We start from the raw sequence: 18,644 nt of genomic DNA, 5'->3' as shown, positions 1-18,644 counted from the left end.
ATCATGATCTGAGCCGAAGGCAGATGCTTAATGACTGAGCCACCCAGGCGCGCGAGGATGGTTCTTTCTATCTGGCGAACTTGCCAGGATTATTCCTGGTTTCCCTGTCTCATTCCTTCCAACTTCTCTAACTCTTCAGAGGCTCAGAGAAGGTTTTCCTAATTGCTCTATTTAATGTAATTCCCCTCTCTTCAGGAATGCATCACATTACCCTATTTCTGTAAAAGCTCTTTATACTATCACACCTGATTTTGTTTGTATATTTGCTTTCTATTTATTGGTATATAATAGGATCTCAATAAATATTTTGATTGGTTGTCATGATGGCAATACTTTGACTGACTGAATGAATAACTATGAGGCTCTTGAAAGAACAATGTAATGACATAGATCGCTAAGGCACAGCACAGTGAAAAAAACCCTGCCACAGAACAACAGGGTATGTATGATCCCTTTTTCATAAAAAGACAATAGAAAAAATATACTTTGATGGACAAACTCATACAAATGAAGTGAAACTGGAAACCTAAACTGTTAGGTATGACCAAATCAGAGGAGTGGGTAAAAGGAATTTATTTCTACTCACTATATTCATGTATTACTTACATATTTCACCATAAAACAGTTCACATATAATAAAATAAAAATTCAATCTTAATCACTGGCACATCTGTTTACTTTTATTTTTATTTATTTTATTTTTTTAAAGATTTTATTTTATTTGAGAGAGAAAGAATGAGAGAGAGAGAGCACGAGAGGGGGGAGGGTCAGAGGGAGAAGCAGATTCCCCGCTGAGCAGGGAGCCCGATGTAGGATTCGATTCTGGGACTCCAGGATCATGACCTGAGCCGAAGGCAGTCACTTAACCAACTGAGCCACCCAGGCGCCCTATTAGCTTACTTTTAAAATGGAGTGAAGTTATAGCTCTTAAAGCAGAGAAAGAGAAATGACTAATCTGAACAATTGTGACATTTTGGTTTTTCCTTCTAGTTTTTTCCTTTTTCTAAAGTCTTTCCTTTATAAGACTGTAATCACAATGTCTAAATAGTTTGATCACTAGCATTTTTCCCTACAAAAGCATCTTTGCATGTTTTTGGTGTTCAAAATCATATTTTTAAGTGGTTAAAATATTCTGTCCAGTAAAAATATCCCAATTCATGAATTCTTTTGTTTTATTTTTATTAATATCAGTGCTGCAAAAAACATTTTTGTGTAGCTTTTTATTAAGAAATGGGACCTCATGGTTTCAGAGAAGTTTAATTCTGACTACTAGTAAAAAAGACTTTGGGGTCTTAATGGGTTTAAAAAGTTCAATTTGTATGAGCACTTAAAATCAATCTTTTGTCAAGTCTGATGCATATATTTTTCCTATTAAGATGATAGCATTTAGGCTATTTAAAAAATAAGCAGAAAATTTTATGTAGCCAGGTTTGCTGCCTCACCTTTTGCTGATCTTATTTCTTCTATTGCATGATAAAGGGTTGGGGAATATAGACCTCTTCTGTATTTTAACTCTTGCTGCATCTGGAGTTAACTGAATGTATTTTTTATGGAAATCATATAGATGGATTTTTAAAAAACTGATAATCAGTCATACGCACATTATTTACTATATCTTTGTCTCTTCCAATGATTTTCAATGTCATTTAGTATACATTAAATCCTAGTTTAAAAAATGAATTCTTGATTGAATATTTTGCTTCATCAATTAACAAATCTTTCTGTCAGATCTACATTGATCCATTATTGTTATCACATTCTTATAGTTTTTTTTTTTTTTTTTTTAATTTAAGTAATCTCTACACCCAGTGTGGGGCTTGAATTCACGACCACAAGATCAAGAGTCACGTGCTCTTCTGACTGAGCCAGCCCGGTGCCCCTAATATAGTTAAATTTTAAGCATGGCATGAATTAAAATATACCAAAATCCTAATGAATAATACTTAATATAAATGTCAAGAAAGGGGCGCTTGGGTGGCTCAGCTGTTAAGCATCTGCCTTCGGCTCAGGTCATGATCCAAGGGTCCTGGGATGGAGCCCCGCATCGGGCTCCCTGCTCAGTGGGAAGTCTGCTTCTCCCTCTTCCACTCCCCCTGCTGTGTTCCCTCTCTCGCTGTGTCTCTGTCAAACAAATAAAAAAATTTTCAAAAAAAAAAAAATGTCAAGAAAATACATGCAATACTTACCACTGGTTTGCCAATGTTGGAAAGAAGTGCTTCAAAAGCTTTAGTTTCTTCGTCTTTTTCTTCAAAAAAAAAAAAGTATTTTAAAAATGAACTTAAATATAATCATCCCTCTCTCTCCACAATATATCTTCTGAAACTATGTTGGTAATCTCAGATTTTTATTTCCTAGTTTTTACTTTAGTTCATATCCAGCAGTTTGTAGCTCTTCAGGATTCTTCTGCTTCAGTTTCTATTTCTGTTTCAACTGTGATCCCTAATTATAATGCCACTATATATATCTGAACCAGTCACTAAGTTTTTCTTATAGAAAGTATATTTTTATTCATAGCTGTAAAAAACACTCTCCAGAATTCTCATTTCCCAATCTCATACCTCTTAACAGTGAACAAGTTAACTGAGTATTCTTTTTTTTTTTTTAAGATTTACTTATTTATTTGAGAAAGGGAGAGAGAGACAGTGCACGCACGGGGTAGGGGAGAAGGGGCAGAGGGAATCTCAAGCAGACTCCTCGCTGAGTGTGGAGCCTGACATGGGACCTGATCCCACGACCCCAAGGTCACGACTTGAGCTAAAACCGAGAGTCGGATGTTCAACTGACTGAGTCACCCAGGCATCCGAGTACTTGTGTCTTGGCAGGCCTTAACTGTGGTTTCCAAAATAAAAATGTAATTGACTTGACCATAACTTATATCTGAACTGATATATTTGTAACTTTAGCTTAATTCTTGTGAAATGTCAGTACTGAAAAAGATTGATCAGAAGGTCTCAAAAATATGGGTGAACATTTTTGTTAACATAAATGTTAATGTACAAACCATGAGGCTGTTAAAGCATTAAAATGTATTGGTGGGGAATGGAAATTATAGAGAAAAGGAAGCAGTTCTCAGAGTTCATATGGTAGAAGTCACAGGTCAGGGGAAAGGTCCAAGGGAAATAAGGGGATTTTAAGAGAAAAGAACTTCTGAAGAAAGTAATGAAGAATACTCATTCCTATAGAGTATATAGATTGGTGAATGACATAATGAGGTGCTTTCAGGGACTCCTATATAAAGAAGTTGGTAGAAATAAAGAGTTTCGATAAAAACCAGTACAGCCTTGTCAAAGGGCCCAGAAAGAGAGGAAAATGAATCTGGATGAACTTTACCAGGGTTTTCCCTTCAAACAGAAATTTCTCTCAGCTAATAAAATCTGCAATTTAGGTGAAAGTACTAATTGAGCTTTCCCAAATTGTAAAAAGTACCCTAGTAACAATTTAGGTTCTAAAACTTCTCACATTTAGAAAGTTATTAAAAACAGTTTATCTGGGTATGGTGAAATAACTGAAAGAATATATACTTATAGTTGATTAAGTAACAATGAAACGTACTAACAGGAATAGTTGAGGATTTTAAATAGTTACCTTCTATTTCTGTATCAATTTGTGCACCACCTTTCCCTTTCCCTGACTTGTTCTTTGCTGATCCTACGTTTACACCACTAGCATTCTGCCCTTTTATAAGCCCATTATGTTCATTTATGGGAGAAGGGCATTTCTGGGGTGATGATGGTGGACTGCTCATTTTATCTTTCTGTGTTCCTTGGCGATCCTTTAATTTTTTCTGCAAACGTTCATATGTTTTACTAGATCTTTCATCTCTAAAGTTGGACCTTCCATGTGTAGAGTGAGCATCTAGGAAGAAACAAAAACATTTTAAAACGTCATTTACTCCAAATACATTTATAACATGAGAAAGGAATAGGAAATAAATCTATCATTATATTGTATAAAAACTATTACAAAATATTTCAAAAAATAATTCTGCACAACAAAGCTATTTGTTTCTGCATCTACTGACAGAACCAAGCTTTTTGATTATAATTATATAGATCAAATAAATTTACAGAGACATTTCTTTTCTTCATCTTTTTTCAATTAACTATTAACCTCCACAGAAGCAGCTTGGTGGTATGTTACAATAATCAGAGGTAGGGTAAGAACTGAATTGAACTGTGTACAGTTCTTTTTCTTTTATTCTTTTGTAATCATCACTTTTAGCATCTCTTTCAACTTCAAACCATATAAAGTAGGCAAACAGAAAACCACCACCTGCCTAAATTCCCTTATGACTCAAAAAAAAACCAAAAAAAACCCCCACAAAAAACAAAAACAAAAAACAAACCAAATAATCACTGAAAAATAAAGTTATAGGAGTTAATACAAAGAAATTAGGATTGCTTACTAAGAACAGAGTCTAGGCACAAAACACTGCATCTCTGGTTATCACAAACTCAAGGCTGTGATTTAGAAGAATGCATTTATTCTACTAAAAGTCACACAGCACTTAATAAAATCAACTTCATAAATATCATTACCTGTTCCAGAGTTTATTTTTATTTTAAATTTAAAATCTGTAATGAGAAATATTTTTTAAAAAGGCTCAAAAATCTCAGTAAAGTTTTAACTTATCAGTGTTTTAAGAAAATTAGTACAATATTCTTGAAATTAGTATAATAAGGATATGTACAATAACATTAGAATAAAAAACAGAGGAATTTGGGTATCTACATATAAAAGAATGAGTTTGGACACCTACCTCACATCATATACAAAAATTAAAATAAATCAAAGACCTAAATGTAGAAGGTAAAACTATTAAGTACATAGAAGGAAACACAGGTGTAAATATATATAACTTTGGTTTAGATAATAGTTTCTTAGGATACCAAAAGCATAAGCTATCAAAGAAAAATCAGATTTCACCAAAATTTTTCTTTTTTGCATTAAAGGATACCACTGAGAAAATAAAAAGACAATGTAAGAGAAAATATCTGTGTATCATATATCTGCTATGGGACTTGAATCCATAATTTATCAGAGCTCTTACAACTCAACAATAAAAAGACAAATAACCCAACTAAAAAAACGGGTACAGGATCTGAATAGACATCTCTGCAAAGAAGATATACAAATAGCTAATAAAGCAAATGAATAGGTGTTCAACATCGGTAATGAGAAACAAGCAAATCAAAACCACAATGAGACACATGTTCACATTCACCAGGATGGCTAGAATCAAAAGACAATAACAAGTTTTAGCAAGGATATGGAGAAATTAGAACCCTCACACATTGCTGGTGGGAATGTAAAATGGTGCAGTCACTAGGGTAAACAGTTTTTACACCTTCTCAAGAAGTTAAACATGGAATTATTATATAAGCCAGCAATTCTACTCTCAGGTATATCTCAGGAGAAGTGAAAACATGTCTACATAAAAACTTGTTTACAACTGTCAAAGCAACATTATTCATTATTCATAATGGATAAAAAGTGGAAACAACTCAAATGTCCATCAATTAATAAATGGATAAACAAAGTTATATCCATATAATGTAATATTTTTCAGCCATAAGAAGGAATGGAGTACTGATCATGCTACATTTTTGAACTAAGCCTTAAAAAAATAGCCCAAATGAAAAAAAAGCTAGACATAAAAGACAACATATTGTATGAACATTTATATCAAATATACATATTGTGCATATATTTATATGAAAAAGCTAGAATTTCCTTTTCATGAAGGCTGCTACTAGTTATAAAACTACTGCCAATTATTAGGATCTAGTGGTAGACACTTCGGCTTATAAACTCAAACACAGTATGATGACTCTTGTCTTCCATCACTGGATAGCTAGTTTTTAGATTTATACCTCTTGTGGATTTGTATTTTTCACTTTCCTTCACAACATTGTGAATCATATGCATGTATTCTAATATCCCCTCTGAATAACAATGGGTTTTAACAACCTGAAATAACAATAGTTATAACATCAAGTTTTTTCTTATAATTTTCTCAAACACCTTTTTAAAAATAAGTCATAATTAGCAGTAAAGAAAATGGAAGGATGAGACTGATTTGTAGTATAAACTCTTGCTACTCAAGTTTTCACTGGACCACTGCATGAGCCTCACCTGGGAGTGTCAGAGATGCAGAAACCCAAACCCCACCCAGACCTACAGAATCAATGTGTTACTTGGCCAAGAGAAGTAAATTTGAAAAATATATATGATATATGACATAATATATATTTACTACTTATAGGCTGTGCTGTATAATTAAAATTCTGTATTTAGAGTTATTCTGTAAGTTTACTAAACATTAATGATAGGTACTGCTAAGCGCAAGTGATAGGTAAGACAGATTTAGTTGTCGGGGGTGTACAGTCAAATAAGGGAGAAAGACATACGAATTAAAAAAAATCAAATTGTGTTAAGTTCTGTGAAAGAAACCGGTTTCGGTGTGAGAGACTAATAAGGTAAGGTCACAGAGGGTTTCTCTGAAAGCTGAAATCTAAAGGAAAAAAAAAGAAGCCTTCCACGGAAAAGGGAAAAGCATTCCTGGCAGAGAGAACATCATGTGCAGAGCACTGAGGCAAAAAGAACTTGGAGGTTTTGAAAAACTGAAGGGGGGTGGGGTGGGACAAGTGGGACAAAGCAGTCAGAGGCCACAGGGGAGGGCCTTGTCAAGGCCAGTGGGTTGCAAGCAGGGTCAATTTGGGCCCCTACGGGTCATTCGGCAATGTCTGGAGATATTTTTAGTTGTCACAACTGGGTGAGGATAGGGGAGGGTGGGTAGGAGTTGTATGCTACTGGCATCTGGTAGGGCATGGCTTCTCCTGAATATCCTACAATGCACAAACACTCATCCATTCCCAAATATCAAGAGTGCAGACGTGGTCTAGTAGAAGGTTCAGGATTTTATTCTAAATGTAATGAAAGTTACTGAAATCTTTTAAATCTTTTAAATTTATATTTTAAATGATTACTCAGGCTAAGCCTGGATGGCTGGGGCAAGAATGACAGCAGAAAACCAACTGGAAGGCAGCTCCTGCTGTAGTTATCCTGACAAGAGCTGATAGGGGACGAGATTTGAATAGCAGTGGAAAAAAGTAGATAAAATTTGGAAACTTCTGAACATAAAAATGATATCAACTGATGTGGGGGTTAAAGAAGGAAGAATAAATTTGATCATGTGGTTTTCACTTGAGCAAACTGAGTAGACAGTGGTACCATCTATCAAGATGAAGATGACAGAGAAAAGCAGGTTACATAATTGAGATTTATGTTTTAGAAACAAAGTAACTGATATGCACGAGGCATTTAAGTGGTTATCAAGAAGGCAGTTAGAAATGTAAGTCTGGGGGCGCCTGGGTGGCTCAGTCGTTAAGCGGCTGCCTTCAGCTCAGGTCATGATCCCAGAGTCCTGGGATCGAGTCCCACATCGGGCTCCCTGCTCAGCGGGAAGCCTGCTTCTCCCTCTCCCACTCCCCCTGCTTGTGTTCCTGCTCTCGCTGTCTCTGTCAAATAAATAAATAAATAAATAAATAAATAAATAAATAAATAAAAGAAATGTAAGTCTGAAGCTCAGAGGTGAGGTTTTGGCTGGAGACACAAATCTGAGAGCTGTCAGTATAGAGATGGTATTTAAATACGTAGGAAAGAATAAGATTACTATTTTGTGTGCGTGTGGTTGTCTTTTCTTCCCAACAATTTATTAACTCCCTGGGGGTCAAGGTTATATCTTGTTTCCTCCCCCACCTCCCAACTCAGTCCTTTACAGAACCTAGCAACTTTGGTAATTGGCATCACAACCTTAAGGATTTAACAACAGTATGATTATTCCTGGCTGAAAATTTTCCTCAGAGTCTAGTTGGCAGAACAGAGAAGAAAAGTTCTTGTTTGAACACGTCCCCACTAAATATTGCTGCATGATATAAGTTATTTTCCCTCTTTGATTTTCTGTTTACTTTTTTGCCTTGAGGGGTAATCATGAGGATGAAATACTTAACATAACGCTTGGGTAAGAGAACATGATGGTGATATTGTTATTGTTTGGTTATTTCTTTTATATAATAGGAGGAAAGCATCTATTATATCCAAGTAAAGAAGAACTAACTCCATAAGACAGGAATATTTTTAGATGTCTTACCTACATCTCCATATACTTGTGAAGACTGATACTGTGGCAAATACTGTGTTGTCATGTCTCCAGCTCCAGTCACTGGTGAGTACATATGGCGTGGTGGAGGGGGCATCATGGTTGGGACAGGAATGAAACCAGGCAGAGGAGGAGGATGTGGGGAACGGTGTATGACTGTGTGACTGCCCGGATGAAACTCTGGTGCCTGAGGAACCACAACAACTCTTCGAACACCATTGTCTTCAATAACCTACAAAATGAACATTGAACATTTTTTCTATAAGATGTAAGCAATTCTTTTGATACAGGTTAGAGTAAGAATTTTTATACCATAAGAAGTTAATTAAGAAATTCTACAGAATATGAATTTATTAAATACACTAAGTACATATGAATTAGTATAGAACAACATGAAGTAGTTTTTGTTATACAATGCAATATAAATCTTAAATCAATGATGAGATTAGCTAAATAATAATATAAACAATGAGCCACAATATTAGGTATTTATTTCTTTGTGTTAATGTGCATTTGCTGATGCCTTAAAAAAGAAGGGAGACTCAAAGGAATTTTTGGTTTAAACACAATGGGAGGGGGGCGCCTAGGTGACTCAGTCAATTAAGTGTCTGCCTTCCGCTCAGGTCATGATCTCAGGGTCCTGGGATCGAGCCTCACAATGCGTCTGGCTCCCTGCTCAGGGGAAGTCTGCTTCTCCCTCTCCCTCTGCCCCTTGCCCTGCTTGTGCGCGCATGCTCTCACGGTCTCTCAAATAAATAAATAAAATCTTAAAAAAAAAAAAAATAAACACAATGAGGTCAGGAATTAATTCCCTTTTCCATATTATGGATAGGGGTGGGGGGAAATAAGCTGTAGAAAGAACACAAACTGTGAAGTAGAAATGGGGAAAAAACTGGATCCAGATTCCGAAGATCAACCATATATTGCGTTTAGGTACAAAATTCTTGCGAACATGACCAGGACAATTTTAATAGCTGAAGATCTTTTCAAGGGAGACAAACACCTAATATATTAAGTCCCAGTTAAGGAAAGTATCTGTGGCTTTCAGTTTTAGAAATTACACGTTTTTTAAAGTTTTTATTTTAATTCCAGTTGGTTAACATACAGTGTAATATTAGATTCTGGTGTAAAATATAGTGATTCAACACTTCCATACAACATCCGGTGCTCATTACAACATGTGTACTCCTAATCCCCATCACCTATTTAACCCATCCCCCCATCCACCTCCCCTCTGGTAACCATCAGTGTGTTCTCTATAATTATCCGTTTCTTGGTTTGCCTCTCTGTTCCTTTTTTCCATTCGCTCATTTGTTTTGTTTCTTAAATTCCACGTATGAGTGAAGGCATATGGCATTTGTCCTTCTCTACTTACTTGACTTAGCACAATACTCTCTAGCTCCACCCATGCTGTTGCACATGGCAAGATTTCATTCACTTTTACGGCTGAGTAATATTCCATTGTATACATATACCAAACCTTTTTGTCCCTCAGATCTAGGATTAGGGTTCAGTTTAGGGACAGAATAATGGTTAGGGTTAGGGATAGTGTGAGGGTATATGCTTAACCCTAACCCCTAACCCTAAAATTATTCCTCTGGAGAGGTCTCTGAACTGCAGGATAACAGGCACATACCCCCACACGGTCCCTAATCTTAACCATTATTCTAGCCCTAAACTGAACCCTAATCCTAGATATTATACATTTTTAAATAGGGGTTACACTGCAGGAAAGGAATTCCTAAAATGACAGATTTATTCCCTTTGAACCTCACTGGAGCTGCAAGGACATACAGGAAAGCCCAATAGGATATAGGATTTTAACTCAAAATTAGGAATCCCTCTATTAAAATAGAGCCCTTAACCTTTTAGACTTAAAAGATTACTATTGAGGTTTAACAAATGGCTAATAATACCCTTCTCTTAAGGAAACAGAAAATTATTAAAATGTTAAGTGCTAACTTAAAGGCAAATCATGTTATTTTCAGGAAAAACAAATTTTACTATTCTTAAGGACAGCAAATTTTGGGGGTGCCTGGCTGGCTCAGTTGGAAAAACATGCAACTCTGGATCTCACGGTTGTGAGTTCAAGCCCCATGTTGGGGATAGTGATTACATAAATAAATAAACTTAAAAAAATGGAATAGCAGATTTTGTATATAAACATATACATGCTTGGTAAGTATATCAGAAAACATACTTATTTAGGTACAGATAAGCCTAAATTACAACTAAATGATTATTGCTTTAGAAAGATTATAGTTACTATTAAACACCCTATTCAACTATCCTTACCTGCTGGAGTATGAGATGACTTGTCTGTACTAGAAGACCAAATGAATTCAGTTTTTTATATACTAGCTCTAGAACTATAATGCCTTGCTTCCAGCAAAATAAATGCCTCATATTCTGCCTTTCTCCCCATTAAACTCAGTTCTGAATTCAAGCCTCAAACAAGTGCATATAATTGGCAGAAATGAAATATCTGGAGTCCTAGCTAGAGAGAATCTGTTAACTATTTATAGCTTTTAGCCTCTAACCCACAGGAAGGGACATCAGAAGGAGTTTGGAATGGATTTTTAGTAAGCCAAACCACAGTGTCTGTCACAATATACTACTTTCACCTTTATCAACTCTCCAACTCACAAATCTTAAATGACTCCCATTTCTGATAGGATTATAGTCCATACTCTCTGACCTGGCCTTCAGTCTTATTCCAACCTGTCTTCCTACATGTATTTTTTTCCTACACCAAATTCTGAACTCTTAACTCCAGCCAGGCCGGTATACTAAAAACCTATCTTCATACAAACCTATGCATTTCTGTATCTGGGACTTTAGTTTATGACATCTTTCTTTTCACTTTGCCTCCCCTTAATCTACAACTATGCAAATCTCATCTATCCTTCCATATCTAGCTCTAACTTTACCTTCTCTGCTCATTTAAAAAATGACAGAAACATTGGTAATTTAGGCGAGAAAAAAATGTTAGTGATGTCTTTGTGGAACAAACATACTAATAGGGGCAATGAACACAAAAACAAGAGTAAATTATTTAGCATGTTGCAAGGCGATAAGTATCATGGAAAAAAAAACAGGTAAGGGGGATCAGAAGTATTGTGGGAGTGGGACAGGTTGCAGTATAAAATAGAATGACCAGGATAGGCCTTACTGGCAAAATGAAATTTGAGCAGACTTGAAGTAACTGAACGAATTAGCCATGTAAAACTCTGGAAGAGTGTTCTGGGCAGAGAAAACAGAACAAAGCCCCTAACAGATAAAAGTAGTTTTAGAAGGAAACCATTGTGCCTGGTTCAGCATAAGGAAGAAGAAGGTAGAAGCAGATAAGGTCAAATAGACAGAGGGAGTGGTGGGGTCAGGTAGGACCATATGAGCTATTAATAAGCACCTGGACTTCAGCATTTACATTAGTGAAAGGAGGAACCATCACAGGGTTTTGGGCAGAAAAGTGATATAAGTCACTGGTGCCCAGCCAGGGGTGATTTTGCCCCCTACGAGACATTTGGCAGTATCTAGGGACATTTTTGGTTGTCACAACTGGGGGTGGGTACTACCAGCATCTAGTGGGTAGAGAGATCAGAGATGCTGCTAAATACCCTACAACACAGAGGACAATTCCCTACAACAAAAATTACTGGGCCTAAAATATCTGTAGTGCTGAGATTGAGAAATCCTGACATAACCTTATATTTAACAGGATTATTCTGACTGTTGAGTTGAGAATAGACTGTAGGACAAGGGAAAAAACAAACAAACAAACAGGGAAACCAGGAAGCTACTGCAGTATCTAGGCAAGAAATGGTGGTGGCTTGGACCAGCGTGGTAAAAAGAGGTCCACATTCTGCATATATTTAAAGGTAGAACAAGATTAGCTGATGCTGCCACTGGAGAAGTGAGAAAAAGAAGTTATGGAAAGATGGTGTTCTACCAACTGTAAAAGGGGAAGGCTATAAGGCAGAGTAAGTTATTTTGGGGGGAAAGATTTGGAGTTTTAGGTTCTGGAATGTGAATTTGGTTAAGTCTATAAAACATCTAAGTGGAAACATGAGTAGGCAGTTAGACATACTAGTCTGAAGTTCTGAAAAGACTGGAAAAGGGCAACCAAGTAAGGTAGGAAGAAGACTAAGAGTGTGGAGTCTGGAAGTTTGGTGAAGTGTATCAAGGAGGAAGGATCAACTCTGTCAAATACTACTGAAAGGTCAAGTAAGATGAAGACTAAGAAATGACCACTGGATTTAGCAATGTGGAAGTCACTGCAACTTTGAGGACAACAGTTTTGGTGTAAACATAGGGGCAAACCCTAACTGCGTTTAAGAGAGGAAAGTGGGGAGGAGAATTAGAGAGCTAATAGCCCAATTTCAGCAAGTATTCCTGCAGAGGGGAATACGGAAATAAGGTGGTGACTGGTAGTAATGGAGTCAAGAAACTAAAAATGTGTTGTTTTTAGGGCACCTGGGTGGCTCAGATGGTTAAGCATCTGCCTTTGGCTCAGGTTTTGATCCCAGGGTCCTGGGATCAAGTCCCGCATCGGGCTCCCTGCTCCTTGGGAGCCTGCTTCTCTTTCTGCCCCCCCACCGCCATCTCTCATGAATAAATACATAAAAATCTTAAAAAAAAAAAGTGTATACATTCTTTAAAAAAAAATGTGTTTTTTTTAGTGAGAGCAATGACAACATGCTGATACAATAATGAGAATGACCCATCAGACAGTAAGAAATTGATGATGTAGAAGACAGAAAAATGCAGGCAAAAGGGAATGGGATCCAAGACTCCACTGGGGGCACTGGCTCTAGACAGAAGCAGGAAAGTCTGTCTCCGTTCTAGATGAAAAGGAAGTGTGAGCTGACATGAGACTGCAGAGCATGTCACCCCAGATGCTGGTAGAGATTCCAGGGCTACGGGTCTGTGGAAGGTTTCTTTTGATTGCTTTCCACTGAACCCTATCCTGGGCACCACAATCTTAATGACCTCTCCTTCCTATCATTTCTATTACATTTATTCTGTATCACTTGTTAGGTATTTATAACACTGTAGTATTTGTTAACTTTCCAAATGCATATGTCTTACCCTATAACTTAACTGTAAGTTCCTCAACAGACATGTATTAACTATTTAATCCTCCTAACAAATAGGTAGCATTATTATCAACATTTTTCAGATGGGGAAACTGAGGCATACAGATGTTAAGTAAATTGCTAAGGTCACATAGACAGTAAGTGGAGGGGCCAGTATTTGAACTCTTGCACTTTGGCTTTAATTTCATGTCTGTCCACTTTGTGGGCATAGAACCCACAGGTACCGGTTTCTCTAGCATCTTTTTAAATGTCACAACACAAGCGAGATCTCAACGGTTAAAAAGAAACAGCTAAATTACTTATGAAATTAAAACCACTTTTCTACTGAAAAAGAACATTTAAAATACAAAGATAAGCTGGGGGAAGGAAGAATGGGAAGTCATTGTATAGAGTTTCAGTTTTGCAAAATGAAGAGTTCTGTAGATGGATGGTAGCGAAGGGAGTCCAACAGTGAATATATTTAATGCCACTGAACTGTACATTTAAAGTTACAATGGTAAATTTTTTGTCATGTATATTTTACCACAATTAAAAAAAACAAAGCTAGGAAACAGAAAAAAGAAAAAAAGGAGCCAGACCTGTACCACTTCAAGTAACCATCTGAGCAGCCAGTAACTTCAGGAGTGAGGCTGGGGGCCTCAAAACTATCCACTAAGTCCAGCTGCTGACAAATGGCTAATCGTGTAGACAATGAATTTTATACTAACAGGGTACACCAATGGTGATGATTAAAATAAAATCAGTAAGTTGTGAAAAGAAAAAAAAAGATAAAATATAATCCAAATTAGTTTATGTTATGTTAAAAAAAATTAAAGCAAAGATAAGACCGTAAAATAGAATTAAATAGGGCTATCAGCATAGGTCTACCTAACCACATATGCCACACAATTTCTAATTAGGCAAAGCCCTGTTTTCTCCTTTACTGAACAGAGACATAATTAAAAGGGCTTACAGAAAGAGGGGTTTGTGTTTACATTTTCTGTTGTGTGTGTGTTCTCCACGAGAATATACATTCCATGACAAATCTGTTCTGCTTACCATTTTCTTCCCAACACCTGGAACAACTCCTAGCATAGGGCAGATGCTCAAAGAAAACTGCTGAATCAATGATATGACCAGAAATAAATGTATTCCCTTAGTTCTACTGGAATGCCACATTATTTTCCCCCTTCTTAACAACACCATGCTATTAGAATTCTGTGATTTCCTCAATTCTTACAACCTTTGCTTCTGCCTAACTTTTAGCAACCTACTTCTATAGCCTCACCCTGAACCCAAAACTATTCCCACTTTAAGCTACTAAATAATAATATAGGTATTTCTGGTCATTCATTCAACAGATATTTATTTTATATATCTAACTATACATACATACACAATAATGCTGCCCATGTTTTTGGGCAGCATTATTGCTGCCAAAACATTTGACAGAAAAGACAGATCAGACTGGTATGCAGAATCTTTGAAAAAAGTACTGACTTCATTGCTGTGTGCTGACATAAAGGCAAAGTGAAATATCAAGTCCAGCTCAAAGGAGTAATCTCAGACTTTTCCTGAAGTTGACATAGCTCCCTTCCCCACATTATGAGATCTACAATCCCCTTCCTGTTAGGTATCCTCTCATCACCATAACAACCCACATTCCATAAAAAAATGGGGAGCCTTTAAAGAGAGGCAGAAGGAGAGAACTTTTGATGCTGCTTTTTAGGTGTCCCACTATTCAGGCAATCTATAATCTTTTCTTGATAAGTCATTAATTTCATCACTAAAATATGAAATGTTATTCTATGCTGCAATGTTCTTAGGGAAGATAAGTTAGTATTATTTGCCAGTAAATTAAGTTCCTTCTCCTATCACCATTTGCTTTCTGTGTTTTATAGTTTTTGTTTTTCCATTTGATATCTTAGTTCAGTTGGCACATATTCCTGCTTCTATTGAGGCACATCGATCTCTCACAAACCTCCTTTTCTTATTAAACTACAAAAATAAAACTCATTAAGGTTATGTCTAAAATTATGTTTGTAATTTTGTAGTTAAAAGGCTACAGGGAAATCACTGCCTTTCACCAAAAGATACACATACATATGGCAAGGGATAGACGTGAGGAAACCTGTTGCCACAAGGTGAGATAAGTATATAAAAGTCTAAAAGAAGACCATAGATAATAGCTATTCATATGTTTAGTATTTGTGCTATCTGGTTCCTGTTGAGCGAAATACAACCTATACTTTATTATAGCCATCTACGTGTCTTAACATTTGGTTCAACTCCCAGCTTTTAGATTTGCTAAGATAATTATATTTCCTTATGTGTCAAGTTTTGGACAATTATTAAGTGCTTAGCTATGCCCAGAACCTGATTCTTTTTTTTTTTAAGATTTTATTTATTTATTTGACAGAGAGAGACACAGTGAGAGAGGGAACACAAGCAGGGGGAGTGGGAGAGGGAGAAGGAGGCTTCCCACTGAGCAGGGAGCTCGATGCGGGGCTTGATCCCAGGACCCTGGGATCATGACCTGAGCCGAAGGCAGACACTTAACAACTGAGCCACCCAGGCGCCCCCAGAACCTGATTCTTAAGTATTTTCTAACATGAGAAATTGTGTATGCTAGGAAATAGGGGGTTATTTCAATAGTGATGTCAAAATGCTAGAATCCAGTCTTACACAGTGGGTATTTAAATTATTTCAATAATGATGAGACTATACATTTTTGTCTCTTGATTACTCCTGTGTATTTGAAAATGATACATTTCTTAGAGACAGTCTTAATCTTAAATTAAGGTAGATAATAGTAGCCCACTAGCCTCACATAATCCTTCTAGTGAGATTACTACTAAAGTTCATTCACTTATTTGACAAATATTTATGAAATATCTACTGTATTTGAGTTACCATAGAATAAAAATAATTAAAAGGCAGCTCCTATCCTCAAGGAACTTAAAATCCCATAAAATCCCACAATTATAATACTAGGTGGCATATAATATATAACCAAGAGATGGTACAAATAACTTGATCTAGGTCCTCAAGGATGGGTAGATTTTTAAAAGGCAGCAATGAGCAAATGAGTAACATTCCCCAGATAACAGCATTAACAAAACCATGGAAAAAGGTAAACATCAAGTGAGCATGTGAATATAGGCATACCTTGTTTTACTGTGCTTTGCTTAATTGAGCTTTGCAAATACTGCATTTTTTAAAAATTGAAAGTTTGTGGCAACCTTGTGTTGAGCAAGTCTATTGGTGCCATTTTCCAACAGCATTTGCTCATTTGTTTGTGTGTCCACATTTTGGTAATCCTCACAATACTTCAAACTCTTTCTTTCTTCTCTCTCTCTCTTTTTTTTTTTTGAGTAGGCTCCATACCCAATGTGGGGCTTGAACTCACAACCTTGAGACTGAATCCCATGTTCTACCAACTGAGCCAGCCTGGCGTCCCTCATACATTTGCATTATTATTATATTTGGTTAAGGTGATCTGTGATGTTATTACTGTATTGTTTTGGGCGCCATGAACTGCACCCATAAAAGATGGTGGCTTAACTAATAAGTGTTGTGTATGTTCTGACTGCTCCATCAAATGTCTATTCCCCCATCTGTCTCCATCTCCTCAGGTCTATTTCCCGAGACACAACAATACTGAAATTAGGCCATGTAGACTCCTACTTATCTTTCAAGACTTGGTTCAAATGTCACTTTTCCAATGAGGCCTATTTTGACTACCCTATTTTAAAATGTAACCAAGGTCTATTTTCTTTCCTTTTCTACCCCCACTGCTTACCACCTAACATACTACATAATTTATCCATGTATTATATGCTTATTGTTTTCTTCTCCCCACAAGAATGTTAACTACAGAGAGACAGATGTCTTTGCCTTTCATTCGCAAATATATCACAATCATCTAGAAGACTGCCTGACATATATGAGCGCTCAGTACATATTTGCTGAACACTGCTGAGTACAGAACTGTTAAGAGTTCATAATCTTCTCAGGTGAGAAAAATTACTAAACAGTGTGAGAAATTCATTAAAAGAAGGATATACATAGTGTGCCGTGAGAACCCAAAGGAGAGGCCCTGGAAACATTCAAGGAAAGCTACTTCCAGAAGGTCATGATTGAATGAAATGAGAAGGGTAGGAATTTGCCATAAAAATAAAAGGTACTGCTAGATTTGAGAACAGCAGGATACTCTTTAGTTACACTGAAATAAACTGTCAGTAGCACCAAATACAGAGCTTAGTATATGGTACATTCAGTACATGTTTGCTGAACTGAACTACACTACAGAAAAGACCAGATATGGTCTTTATGTAAGTGGAGAAAGGTCTGAAGGAGCAACCAAGAAAAGTAGAAAGAATCAGGACAGCATTATGTCAAGGAAATTTTGGGTAAATCATTATCAGTGGGGTCAAATGTTTAAGGGGTCACAAAAAGGATAAGGCTGGAAAAAAGGCCTTTGAGTTTGGTCCATATCAGAGAGCAGATTTAGTAGGATAATATAGAATGCAGACTGTCAGTATGTCAAACAAAAGTAGAGATAGCTTCTGAAAAGCTTACAAATACTTTCAAATGTTATCTTACATGTTATCATCCCATCTTATGGTTAGGACACAGAGACTTAAGGAAGTTGATCCGTCCAAGGCCATGCAGCCAGCAAGGGCTTGAAATAAGATATGAATTCAGCTTTTCTGACGACTTTTTTAAATTTTAATTTTTAAAATATTTTATTATTTATTTGACAGAGTGAGACACAGTGAGAGAGGGAACACAAGCAGGGGGAGTGGGAGTGGGAGAAGCAGGCTTCCTGCTGAGCAGGGAGCCTGATGAGGGCTCGATCCCAGAACCCTGGGATCACGACCTGAGCCGAAGGCAGACACTTAACGATTGACCCACCCAGGTGCGCCCCCAGCTTTTCTGACTCTAATTCTCACACTACTTCTATTCTCCTCACCAACATGGTTTTCTTTTGCTGTCATTCATAGTGGTGGGCTTCACAGTATGGGCAGTGAATCTATCCCACCAATATTCTGACATAATCAGGGAGGAAGTAAGAGAGGGCCTGAAGAAAATTTCAAGTGTAACTTCAGTGCTAAAAAAAGAAACTGAATTATTTCTAAAAAGGATCTGAGGCAATGAGTGCAAACTACACAGAATCTCAGTAGCAGAAGATACTGATACAACCTTTAGGGCTGCAGGTCTACAAGTCTAAATTTTCTTCTATGTACCACAATGTGCCAGATAATTATTATGGGTGTTTGTGAGACATTTTATGAATATGGATGGAACACTGTCTAGGGTTACTTCCAAGCAAATGATTAACTTAAAAAATGTTAGTGTAGGCACCTTTAAACCTTAAGATATTACTTACATTATTCACATATTCA

General features: G+C 36.7%; 1 protein-coding gene across 4 annotated transcripts in view; it reads right to left on the bottom strand.

Moving 5' to 3' along the window:
- Positions 1-18,644, bottom strand: part of FNDC3A (fibronectin type III domain containing 3A) — a 156,813-nt gene that overhangs the window by 55,134 nt on the left and 83,035 nt on the right. For all 4 annotated transcript variants that reach the window (XM_078070384.1, XM_078070386.1, XM_078070385.1 and 1 more), the window contains 3 exons: positions 8,153-8,393; positions 3,586-3,855; positions 2,187-2,245 (listed from right to left, as the gene is read on the bottom strand). In XM_078070384.1, coding sequence (XP_077926510.1) covers positions 2,187-2,245; positions 3,586-3,855; positions 8,153-8,393 — 570 coding nt within the window. The remainder of the gene's footprint in view (positions 1-2,186; positions 2,246-3,585; positions 3,856-8,152; positions 8,394-18,644) is intronic.

This window comes from Halichoerus grypus, chromosome 4 (assembly GCF_964656455.1).
Source record: "Halichoerus grypus chromosome 4, mHalGry1.hap1.1, whole genome shotgun sequence".
NCBI lineage: Eukaryota > Metazoa > Chordata > Mammalia > Carnivora > Phocidae > Halichoerus > Halichoerus grypus.
Note: the sequence above shows the minus strand (reverse complement) of the source record. Positions and strands in the feature narration are given on the sequence as shown.